At 61.9% G+C, this 11,963-nt stretch overlaps 1 protein-coding gene across 1 annotated transcript in view; it reads right to left on the minus strand.

Moving 5' to 3' along the window:
- The window catches only part of IGSF9B (immunoglobulin superfamily member 9B), a 43,497-nt gene that overhangs the window by 14,170 nt on the left and 17,364 nt on the right, over positions 1-11,963 (minus strand). Inside the window, exons 6-17 of the mRNA XM_022556200.2 lie at positions 11,541-11,682; positions 11,134-11,279; positions 8,857-8,999; positions 8,431-8,571; positions 8,230-8,346; positions 7,830-7,980; positions 6,914-7,025; positions 4,675-4,850; positions 3,058-3,284; positions 2,253-2,337; positions 313-474; positions 9-54 (exon numbers count right to left, since the gene is read on the minus strand). Coding sequence (XP_022411908.1) covers positions 9-54; positions 313-474; positions 2,253-2,337; positions 3,058-3,284; positions 4,675-4,850; positions 6,914-7,025; positions 7,830-7,980; positions 8,230-8,346; positions 8,431-8,571; positions 8,857-8,999; positions 11,134-11,279; positions 11,541-11,682 — 1,648 coding nt within the window. The remainder of the gene's footprint in view (positions 1-8; positions 55-312; positions 475-2,252; positions 2,338-3,057; positions 3,285-4,674; positions 4,851-6,913; positions 7,026-7,829; positions 7,981-8,229; positions 8,347-8,430; positions 8,572-8,856; positions 9,000-11,133; positions 11,280-11,540; positions 11,683-11,963) is intronic.

The raw sequence follows: 11,963 nt of genomic DNA on the forward strand, positions 1-11,963 counted from the left end.
CCACTTACGGAGACTCCAGGCTCTTCCTGCAGTGCGTGATGGAGAGTGGAGGGTCTGGAGGGAGAAAGAGGGGAGCCCGCTGAGGCCTGACGCCACACAGCCCTCCCCAGCTGTCAGCAGGGCCCAGACCAAAGCCCCGCAGGGAAGCAGCACCCTAGCACCTGGCACGTCTGGGTCCCGGATCACGTGCCCCCACCGGGTCTGCCTCCACCCTCGTTTCGGTCCCAGCCGACTCTCCCACCATCAGAGCAAGTCCCATCGGCAGCTCTGCCCACGAGGTCCCAGTTTCCCTGTTTTCAAGGCGACACCTACCTTTCTTGCGCTTGAGCTTCCGCTTGCGCTGCCTGTTGACAAAGCAGGCGGCCAGGGTGCTGAACAGGATGGCCGCAGCCAGGAAGCATATGGTGGCCACGATTCCAGCCAGTACCGGCCGAGCCAGGCCATCGTCGGTCAGGTCCGGCTGCGGGAAGATGTCTGGGGGGATAGGGGGAGAGCACGGGTTAGACCCTCCCTCCCCAGGGCCCCAGGTGGTTCCCCACCTGTGTAGGACAGACATCACTAAGGCTCCGCCCTAAAAATGAAGAGGTGGCATGGCGGGAAGACGGAGAAGAGGGCGTTTACAGAGCCGAGGAATCACTACCTTGCTTGTGGAGAGGAAACACCATCTGTTATCTCTTCCCTGTGGGACGTCAGCTCTGTGATGGTCTGCGCTGGCCCAGCACCTTACCAGCCACCCTCACCTACCAGCACGCTCTACACGGAACCCATGACTAGCTGACTGGACACTGCAGGGGCCTAAGCGTCACGCGGGCATCGTGACTCCCACCAGCCTCCCTATAGGACCAGGGCCCAGAGGGTGAAACTGCAGCAGCAGCAGGGCTGTCGCTGCAGAACGCAGGTGCCCCTTTCTGACCATCACGGTGCAGGGGGTCAGCATGTCCTGGGCACCACAGGCACGTGCTGGCACGGATAGGGGCATCAAACAACGTCCTTGTTCTACAGGCAGAAGTGAGCCTCACTTGGTGCCCAGGTTCGCAGAGCTCAGAGTGACAGCCAAATCTGGACCAGTCCACTGCGTTACATGTCACCTGACAGTTGTGTTAATAAGTGCTGCTCTACAGGCTCATCAAAGGGGAAGCCTATGTATCTTGATACATTTAGCCAGAATCCATTGCCATGTCGATGACAGCGAGGGATTAAAACAATCCAGATCATGCTGACTGGTTGAGTAGAAAATGAGGGCTCAGCCTTTGGAAGTGGGAGGCTTCAAGACAGGGAACGCCAAGGGAGCTGCATTCTTGTTTACCACGGGAACCTCCCGACTGCCGGGAACGAGACATAAAGCCACCGAATGCAGAACAGTTCGTGAGAGGCACCCCCAAACCCTCAAGTCCTCTCTTCTAGCTTGGCTGCAGCTCTCTTCCCTGGAGGGAAGCCAAGACAGAAGTACGCTCGTCTCTGCTGCTACAGCAGGCACCTCCGTGCAGAGAAAAACAGCCCCACAGTGCCTAGTATACGCAACAGAAGTCACAGCCGCTCCCCCCGGGCTTTCTCGCCCGCCCACCCCCTGCCCTCCCCGCTGCCCCCATATCTCTACCAGGCCCGAGCACGAGCTTCTTGGCCCAGCTCTTGCCCACTGCCTCCGAGGGTCTCTGCAAGCACTGCCCGAGGACGTGAGCCACTGCTGGATCACTAAGCAAAAACCTCTTCCCAGACCAAGTGAACCACTTCTGGGAGAGGGACCTGCTACATGTGAGGGAGTGTAGCTGGAGAAAGATGTATAGAAATGGGACCAGAGCCAAGAGAAAGAAAGATAAATGGAGAAAATGCTGGGGAGTTGGCTTTATTTAGCCTGAAAATATCTACGGAGAGGAAGGAATGGAGGAAAACAACACCAAACAGCAATTTTCCAAATGAAACACCCTAATTATGAAGCCGTCTTAACGAGAGGCGTAAGTACTGCTGACCTGTTTCTGTCTCTTTGCTCCAATTCGCCCCCCACCCCCAAGAGGATGACACCAGAGGAACAGAAATGTTATAGCAAAAGGGCTTAAGTCCTTTTCGACTATTCTAACAAGAACCTTAACTGGATTTCTCTCTGTGGTTACCTCATAGAAACGGTCATGAACGCAGCTCTTTAGATGGAGAAATCCTACCCACCTGGCAGGCTTCAGCTGGTGCTTTCGCTCTACTTCCAGCTCAACCTCTTCCCATAAGACCTGTTCCACAGACGCCGCCCCGCCCCCAAGTACCTGTGCTGGAGACGCCGGCGATGTTGCTGGGCTCGCTGATCAGATCCTGCATGACAGCCAGGACCCGGAACTCGTACCACGTGTCCTACAGCCCCAGGGAGGACACCCCGTCGTCAGCCAAGTGACCTGGACCTGCGACAGCCGCCCATCCTCCCCCCACCCCAGCTCTGCGACTCGGGAGTATCTGCCGATTTCCATGGGATGAATACTCCCACCGTGGCCGATTTCAAGCTACCAACATGAGGTCACTGAAAGCAGAGTTGGGCAGAGATGCCACATGGGCTCTCAGGAGTGCAGGGAAGGGAGAGGGAACATAGATGGGACGGTGGGCATCTGAGAAATAAGCTGCTGCCTCTCCAACTAGAGAGACCTCCCGGTTTAAGGGGAGTCAGCTGGAGAAAAGTACCGTCTTCTCCTCCAGGGGCTCGGAATTGTTAAAGAAGGGACCCTACTCTGGGCAAGTGGAAGACAACCCTTCTGGGAAGCCTCTACCCACGTCAGACTCCCGCAGGGAGCTGGGCCCCCAGCCCACCCTGGCTTGTGTCGGCACCTGGAGACCCCTCAAGCGAGAACAGCACTCCCGGCGGCCACAGGGCAGGCCCTGAACCTGCCAACCTCAGCTGCAGTGATCTGAGGATCCCAAACCTGGCAAGAGACCCACGAGCACAGGAATGCAGGTGTGGGATGGTACGCAGCGGCCCACACACGCCTGAGCTGGGTCACTCAAAGCTTCCAGTGATTCTAGGAAGAGTCACGTCACTTCCGGAATTGATAAAAGCAGCAGGGAAGACGCTAGGCACCTCACCTGGGACAGGTCCCTGGCAAAGAAGTCCCCGTCAGTGCCAGGTATGGCGTCATCCAGCGTCTCCCAGCGCTCTCCGACGCGGAACTCCAGGACGTAGCGGTCGATGGGGAAGCTGTGGTTGGCAGGTGGGAGCCAGGACAGGAGCACACCCTGCTGGGTCCGGTTGGCTGTGAGGCACCTCGGTGGGGTAACCAGCACCAGGGGTTCTGGAGTTGTGACAGGGAATGCTGCGGGAGAGGGAGAGGTGATGGCGGGGGTGCCGAGGCCGCTGCAACCCCTCTACCCACACGTCCCTGTGGGGGCAGTGACCCCAGGGCGATGAGGGCCACATCCCCAGGGTGCAGGCATCAATTCAGGACACGTGTCCCATGAAGAGCCCTCGTGACCCAAGGGAAGGGGGCAGGGTGGGTGGGCCCGAGCCTCCTGACTCCATTTCCAGAGCACTTCTGACGACACACACAAGGGCATCAGGTCCCGTGAAAGGAAAAGAGTCAGGACTTCAGGGAAGAAGGAAATGTAATTATCTTTTGAATAAGACAGTATCTTTGAAAAGATACTACAGGGACTTTATAGGGACTTCCCTGGCGGTCCAGTGGTTAAGACTTCGCTTTCCAATGCAGGGGGTGTGGGTTCGATCAGGTCAGGAAGCTAAGATCCCACATACCTCAGGGCCAAAAAACCAAAACATAAAAAACAGAAGCGGGCTTCCCCGGTGGCGCAGTGGTTGGGAGTCCGCCTGCCGATGCAGGGGACGCGGGTTCGTGCCCCGGTCCGGGAAGATCCCACATGCCGCGGAGCGGCTGGGCCCGTGAGCCATGGCCGCTGAGCCTGCACATCCAGAGCCTGTGCTCCGCGACGGGAGAGGCCACAGCAGTGAGAGGCCCGCGTACCGCAAAAAAAAAAAACCAGAAGCAATAGTGTAACAAATTCAACAAAGACTTTAAAAATGGTCCACATCAAATATATCTTAAAAAAGAAAAAAAGATACTACAAAACGTATCTTTCATTCTCTTCCAAGGAAGAAGGAACATCTTCCCTCAGCACTGCTCACTCCATCCGTTCCCCTCTGGCCCAGGTGGAAAAACAGGCCCCAGGGCACAGGGCTTCGGGGCGGGGTGAGCCTCGGCAAGAAAGAATGTGGGAGAAGGCTGGCGTGGGGCCGCCTGGTCACAGCCGACTTCTCTGGCCGCAGACAGGGGCCAAATGCAACAGCAGGCGGGCGGGGTGAGCCGCTGGCTCAGGGAGGAAGAGGCGGCCCTATGCCTGCCACCAGACGAGGCCGGGGGCCAGAGGAAGGGAGCAGCGGGAGTGCAAAAGGAGGAGGAAGGACCCCCACCACCCCGGGAGGCCACAAAAAGATGCAAACACGGGGCCAGCAAGGAACGATGGAACTGAAGCTCTTCCATCCATCTGAGGACACGTCAGGGCAGCCCACAGTGCTCAGACGGGGCTCGAGGCACCCTGGCCCGGACAGACCCCGCGGGACGGTAGGATAGACCCTTACTGGGAGGTCAGTGTTGGTTGTATAAGGCACTTAGCAAGGCGCCCGCATACAATGGGCAGGAAATGTCTGCTCTCCATCCCAGCCCCTCCAGGAGCATCCCGGCCCGGCCTCACCTAAAGTGTTCACAGTGACCACCTCACTGAAGGCGCTGGTGCCCAGCTTGTTCTGGGCCAGGACACTGAACTGGTATGCTGTCTCGGGCTCCAGGGCATCCACCAGCAGCCAGCTGGGTCCCGGAGGCACAGGCAGGGACAGCCAGTCGTGGGGCCCAAACCGTGCCCGCTTCATCCTGCCCGAGAGAGAGAGGATCGGGGACAAGGGCGCGGGGTGGGTTACACTGGAGACTCGAGAGGGCACACAGGTGCTGGAGTTGGGGGCGCTGCCCCAGCCTCCCCAGCTTAGAGGTCAGGAGCAGGTCACAACCCCCCAGCTGTGGCTGTGCCGGTCCCCATGAAGCCAGGTCCCCAGCCACTACTGGCGCCTATTCTCTGAAAAGGGACCCTTGGCGTTACTGATGCTCGAGATACTGGTCAAATTACCAATTGCATTCTGGGAGAATCTCACCCTGGTCAGAGCCCTAAGAGTGGCGCAGCCCTGGGAGTGAGGACGCTGGGAACAAGGCAGGTACCAAAGTGGGAAAGTGGGGATGAGCAGGACCGGGGGAGGCCGGGTGCCCTTGGCCACCCGGCCTCCCAGGGACAGCCAAAGTGGGACCTGCGTGACCCCGAGGGCTCAGTCTGTCCAAGTGGGCTCGAGTCACTGAGGAGGAGCTGGGCGCAGGGCAGAAATAATCAGTGCTTCCCCACAATGGGGACCAGGACCCACCCCTACGGCTTCTGGGTTAGAGGTCACCAAGGAAGGCCGCGCTGTGGCTACAGAACACTGGAACCAGGGGTGAGGGTCGACCCTTGCTCTGCAGCCCACTTGACTCCCTGCAAGCCATGAAGCCGGCGCCCAGGCGCAGCGCCCGGCGCCACCACGGGGAGGACACATCGTCCCGTGGGATTGGCCGCACAGTCCCTCAGCAGCCTGAGGACCCCCGTGGAGGCCAGGCCCCTGCAGGTTAAGGGCTCACGGCTCACAGCTCAAGCCTCTGCCCGGGAATCGGAGCGGAGGCAGCCGAAAGCACAGCAGAGAGAAACCAGCGCTGGAAGGAGTCCTCCCCAGCCCCGTGATCGCCCTTCCCCCGCCGGCACCACAGCAGGCAGCAGAGTGACAAAGCGAAGCAGAGCCGCAGGCAGCGAGGGAACCAGTCCATGCCCAGACCTTCAGCTCGGGCCTCCCCAAAGGCGGCCACACGCCCTGCCCTGGCCACGCAGCCGCCTGGCAGCGTCCCACCTGCCCTGGGGAACAAGTGGGGATGGGAGGGGGCTCCGCTTCAACTCTGAGCCCCCCAAGCTCACCACCTAGGTCCAGGGGGCATCCAGAGCTCAGAACACCTAGGTAATCAGAGGCTGGGAAGCAGGCCAGGTCCCTCTGACTCCCTGCTGCTGAGAAGTATACGGAGGGCTCTCCCTGAATCTCCAGGCGCCCCCGACTGTGCTTCCTCCTCCCCCAACCCAACCTGGTGAGCCTGGCTGGGGCTACACACCCAGATGAGACAGGTCTGGAAAGGAGGAGGTGAGGGCTCACCCTCCCGACTCGAGGATGTCACCCATGATGCAGGTGGCCAGTGCTTGGCTCAGGAGAGGGATGTGGGGAGAGAAAATCCTGAGGGGAGGGGTGGACCTCGGCCGAGGCCTCTCTTCCCAGCTTTTCTACACCTCCTGTCCTCAGCCTGCTTCATGCGTTATTAAGATGTCTGTCTGCCCCGAGGTTTGGGAAAGATCTCAAATCTCTGCACTTCGCTAAGTGAATGTATAACCAGGTACAAAGACGACAGACACACAGTCCTAGAGAGAAAATGCACGTGTGCAGAAAAGGCCAGGAAGGTGAGCGCCGCTTCACGCTGGGTTTCTGGAACCACTGGTGCAGGGTCAGAATAAAAGATCTATGCTTGTGGCTGGCTGTCTTACGATGCCCTTGAACATCAGGACTCTCTTCCAGGCTCCAGAGAACAGAGCAAGCTGGAGGAGCGAGCCAAGGACAGGGAGGGGCCGTGAGATCAGCTGGGGACGCGCAGCACGGGGTGACGGACCATCCAGGCCCCAGCCCCGCCGTCATCCCAGACACCCCACCCCCCTGGAGCCTGGTCACCGGGCGACACACCCCACCATCCCGAGGGAGGCAGGGCAGGTGGAGAGCCACACCCTTCTCATAACCTGCCCCCTGACCCCAGGGACTGATGAGGGGTGGGGGTGGGGGGATAAGCAGAGAGCAAGGCGTGCGGGGGTGACTCACAGAGGTCCGTACCAAACAGAGAATGTCTGCTCAAATCCTCCATCGTAGCCTGGCTCCCAGGACACGTTGGCAGTTGTCATGGAGACCTGGACCCGGACACTGCCCGGGGCATGGGGGCTGGTGCCTGCAGGCCAAGCAGACACCTCAGGCGGGAGGAACTGAGCCCGCGGAGCCGGGCTGGCTGTGACCTCGTGCACCTGGCAAAAGTGGTGCCCCGGGGGAGACGTGGGGACAAGGACGCTCCGAGGAGCTGCGCCCAGCCCTGCTGGGTCATGGGGCTGGAGGAGGAAAACCGTCCCGCGGGCAGGCTCGTCCTTCCAGCAGGAGATGCGTGAGCATCAGGAATAAGGGCCGGAGGGAAACCAGCCCCTGGTCATCAGCCCCGACCAGGCCCGCGCTCGTCTGGAGAGCGTCAAGTGCAGCCGACGGCCACAGGCGAAGCCCAGAGGCCCCCCGTCGCACGCAGCTCTCTGGCCTGAGACCCAAACGCCAACGTGAGAGCCGCCCACCAGCCCGGCATGGCAGTCAACACCTCCGGCAGGAGCTCGGGCCCTGGGCCTACCACTCAGTGCAGTGACGCCCAGCAGGGCGTCCCCCCCAGACCAGCCTCGGTTTCAATGAGCGAGTGTGGGGGGAACACCAGTTCCCACTTCACACACGTGTGTGACAAGGCACCACTAGGTGCTGAGCCTAAAGCTGGTGGTAAATGCTCAAAAAGCACTGGCTGTTGTCACGACTGTGGCTGTCTGTCCCCAGAGGGGCAGGGAAAACATGCAGGCCGAGGCCCCGGGGACGAGGTCTCAGGCAGAGGAAGCGGGCACACGTGCCCGGAGCCCCAGGTCAGGGGACACCTGTGCCAGGCCCAGCCCGGACCTGGGGGCAGACAGCCCCGCACCCAGAGCCCGGCCCACCTTCCCACACCCCATACCGACGACAGTCAGGTGGGTGCTGGCAGTGATGCTGGTGACCACATTGGTGGCGCTGCACTCCCACTGCCCGTGGTCCTCCTTACTCAGGGCGCGGAACTGCAGGCTCCCGCCGGGCAGGGCACTGTGCTTGCTTCTGCTGGGCTTCCCTACCTTGGCCAAACACGGGGGCGGGGAGGAGGGCGGGAGGAGGGGCAGGGAAGAAGAGAAGCCACCAACACTCAGGGGTCCAAGAAGGACAGGGGCGGCACCGGGCCCCAGCCCGCAGCCCTCCCTGCCCGCCGCCCCCACCCCCCGCGCCAGGAGTCACCGTCGCTACTCGGCCCCCGCCCCGTTGGAACAGCGCCGTTCCCAGGCCGTGCCCCTACCGCACTCCCCGGGAGCCCCGGAGCCCAGAGGTACCTTCCTCCACGTGATGACAGGGAAGGGGTCCCCGGCGGCAGCGCAGGGGATGAGCAGCTCCCGGCCGGCCTCTTGCCTATACTCCCAGCCTGGTAGCACCGTAAAGTACGGGGGGTCCTAGGAGAGCACGGCGAGGCCGTGACGTCGGGCATTTCAGGCGCCCACCGCCCGCATGGAGGAGGCCCGCAGCCCCGGCCTCACCTTCAGGACGAGCCTCGCGGGGGAGGACTGGCCCATGGTCCCCAGGGTGTTGTAAGGCACACAGGTGTAAGTGCCAAGAGCCTCCTCTGTGGCCTCCTCGATTCGGATGGAGCCGTCCTCCATCAGGGTCCAGCCCAGGTTCTGCTGGGGCACAGACAGCGCAGGGGAGCTGGGGTCAGGAGCCGGTGCTCGGCCCAGGCCCCTCAGCTGGACCTGAGCTGCTCCTCCGTGTGCAGGCTGGAGGTGGGGGGGTGCGTCTCGCGATGCGAGAACGGCCAGGCCCTGCTGGACTCGGCCCACGGGAAACAGCTCTTTGCTCTCCCCAAATCCTGGGGGGAGGGGAGGGGCCCTGGCAGGAACCAGATCCCCAGAGGTAGCACCTCAGGGCCGGGGGCCTCCCGCGACCGGCACACGGCCCTCCGGCACCTTCTCAACCTGCAGGGGGCGGCCGTCCTTGTTCCACTTGACCACGGTGGCCGGTGGCTCTGCGTCCACAGGGCAGCGGATGTAGCCATGAATTCCCACAGGCACATAGATCACGGGGGGCATGTTGAGGACGCGGGCTGGGTCTGCAGGGCCGCGGGTGTGGGGAGGGAAGCAGAGGTGAGAAGACAGGCGGGGGGGGCGAGCCACCCCGCAGCCCAGGGCCCCCCACTCGGCGCAGTGCCAGGTGTCGGCCCAGCGGGGGCCACGAGATGGCAAAGCCCACTCCCCGGGCTGACCGCCCAGAGGCCACAGCAACCGTCCTGTCTGTGCAGCCCTGCATCCTTAAGAACACCCGTCTGAATGCACGGAGGCACCGCTGCTCCTGCCGGCCTGCAGCTCCCCCCACACACCTCCGCCCGGAGACGCAACAGCCGCCGGGACGCATAAGATAGCAGCATCCCTCCCGAGTGTCTGCGGGACCCCAAGCCCTTCCTCGCCCCACGTCCTCTGCGGACGGTGACCAGGGGCGGAACCACAAGGCTGCTTTTCTGCCCTGCCTCGGTTTCCCATCTGTGCAGGTGGGGTGCAGAGTCAGCCACGGAGCCGCTGGAAGTATCTCGGGACAGCAGGAGCAGCAGCTCTGTGACGTGGGTGAGCCGCCCCCCGCGAGGCTCCCGGACTCCCACGAGGGCCATGGAGGAGAAGGACCCAGAACTGCCCGGGAGGCGGTGAGGATTAATGGGCGGCTCTGTTAGCGTCTGGAGCCCTTCAGAGAAGAGCATTGCATAAATACCAGGCCGAAGTATATATTTAGACATGGCTTCCTACTTTTGTATGGTAGATTTTTTTTTTCTCCTCCAAGGTTTTCAAAGGGTTTATGAATGGGAAATACTCTGAACACTGCTTTTTAGCAGAAATAAAGATCCTTGTCTCACCCACCTGAAAATCTCACCCAACAGGTTCTCTTTGAAGGCAGGAAAGAGGTAAAAAACGACAAGAGGGAGTGGGTGATGGTGCCAGAGGGAGACAGGGAAACGCTTCCCTCAGCAGACACGGCCACAGCCTGGAGGATGGGAGCCTTGGTCCTGGTGGATCATCGTCCTTTGGAGACCACCCCTTCCGGCCCTCTCCCTCCGCCACTGCCCCCTCCATGCCCGGGTGACACAGGCAGAGAGGTTCTGCTCCGCAAGGAGCCTGCCCCGCCCTTGGCACCTTCACAGCCTGGGCACACAGTAAGTAACTTGTCAGAGCTTTTTCTCTCCTGGGTGGGACAGGCCTGGGGTTCTGAGTCACACAGCTTTCCTTAGGCCTCACAGCTCTTAAGAACTCGGGACGCATAAGACAGCAGCTGAAAGTCGTCCTCGGCTGTGGACAGCGGAGAGGAGGCCTCTGCCCGCACCAGCAGCATCACCACGTGAGGGCGTGAGGTCGGGACTCGGGGGGCCCACTGCCAGGCCCATGCTCAGCCCGCCTCCCGGGGTCACCAGCTGTTCTAATGTCCTCAGCTCAGATGCCACCTCTGGGCCACGCCTCTCCAGGTGGTCATACTCTCGCCTGCCCCTCCGTGTTGTGGGAGGGAGTGGTTCTTGCACACGAGCCCTTGTGTGATGGATAGCCTGTCACCTACCACGTCAAGAGGGGCCTTTATTGTCAAAGTGACGGAGCCATCCTCCAATCAGGAGGAAGAGATTAGCCCTCGGCACTCATCCTCTCCCCCACTCGAGACCAGCAAGCTGAATGACGCTGCACAAAAGCCCTCGGTCGTTCCGGCCCAAGAGCAGCCCCTTCCCCTGGGTCTCGGGCAGCCCTGGAAGGCGCGGCAGGGAAGCCACCAGGGGCCCGCTGCTGGGGAAGCGGATTAGTCACCCCAGAGGGGATCTGTCCCCCTTGCCCACCCAGCAGGGGAGCAGAGAGCGGCAGGAGAGCTGCCCCACTGGGTCTGAGCCACATGGCCCTCAGATACTAAGACAAAAACACCTCGTTCAAGGTGCGGACAGAGGAGCTGGCCAGCGCCGGCACGAGGACGGCGTCCAGAAGGCCTGCCTGTCCCTGAGCCCAACCGGGGCGAGGCTGACGGAATGGATTAGTGGACACGGGCGGCCGTGCGGCCCGGAGAAGAGCCTGGCGGGGGCTCGATTCACCTCCGCTGGCCAGCCCGGGTCAGGCCTCCTCCCGCGCTGTCCCGTCCCCGCCTCGGCCCCTCCTCCGCCCACATTGCCTCCACGCAGCCCTCCAGCCCCCCATGTGGCCAGCGTGGCCTGAGCCTGCCCCACTCACACTGCACGGTCAGGTACGCCGAGGCCGAGGGCGAGCGTCCCAGGCTGTTGCTGGGGACGCAGGTATACTTCCCCGCGTCCTCAGGCTTCACCCGGAAGATAATCAGGGTCCCGTCGATCAGGATCCGCACCCTCAGCTTCAGATCACTGCAGGGACACAGAACACAGGACACAATGGCGGGGGGCAGGCGTCTTCCATTCAACACTGGGACAACATGCCAGCGAGTCCTCCGCACGGCTGAGGAGGGGGACAGGCGCCGTCTGCACACACACCGGCCTCAGCATGAGGGACACATGGACCGGATGCCCCCAACCCCTGCCAGCTCCCAGAGCCCAAGGGCAGCCCCTGCTCAGAAGCTTTACCCCGAGGGGGCCTGGCTGGGCCCCAAGGGAAGGGCGGGCACTCACTTCTGGAAGTAGACATTCTCGTCCTGCCAGTACCAGGTGTAGGTAAGGTTGCCGGGATAGGCCTCTGCCCGGCAGGTGAGCAGAGCATCCTGGGATATGTTGACAGTGATGTTCTCAGGAGGGGAGACGATGAAGGGAGGTCCTGGGGGGACAGGAACAAGCATGACCTCTCCTGGCGGGGGGGTTTGGGGGGGACCACAGCGCTGGGCTCCCAGGAGGCTCCGACCCTCAGGAAGGGGCACCCCAAGCCCTGGAAGGGACAGCGGGGAAGGCACTGGTCCAGGAGCTGGCAGCGCAGCCAAGCAGTTGTCATGGAGACGCATCCAGCTGCTGCCTGTGCTCAGGTTCTTCCTCTCCCTGCAAGTCCCGGGTATGCAAGGGGCCCGGAGGTGTGGCCGTGTGCTCCCAGCCTGCTGTAGACGC

Source organism: Delphinapterus leucas, chromosome 7 (assembly GCF_059928025.1).
Source record: "Delphinapterus leucas isolate spDelLeu-1000000601 "Yukka" chromosome 7, BTC_Dleu_Yukka2, whole genome shotgun sequence".
NCBI classification, from domain to species: Eukaryota; Metazoa; Chordata; class Mammalia; order Artiodactyla; family Monodontidae; genus Delphinapterus; species Delphinapterus leucas.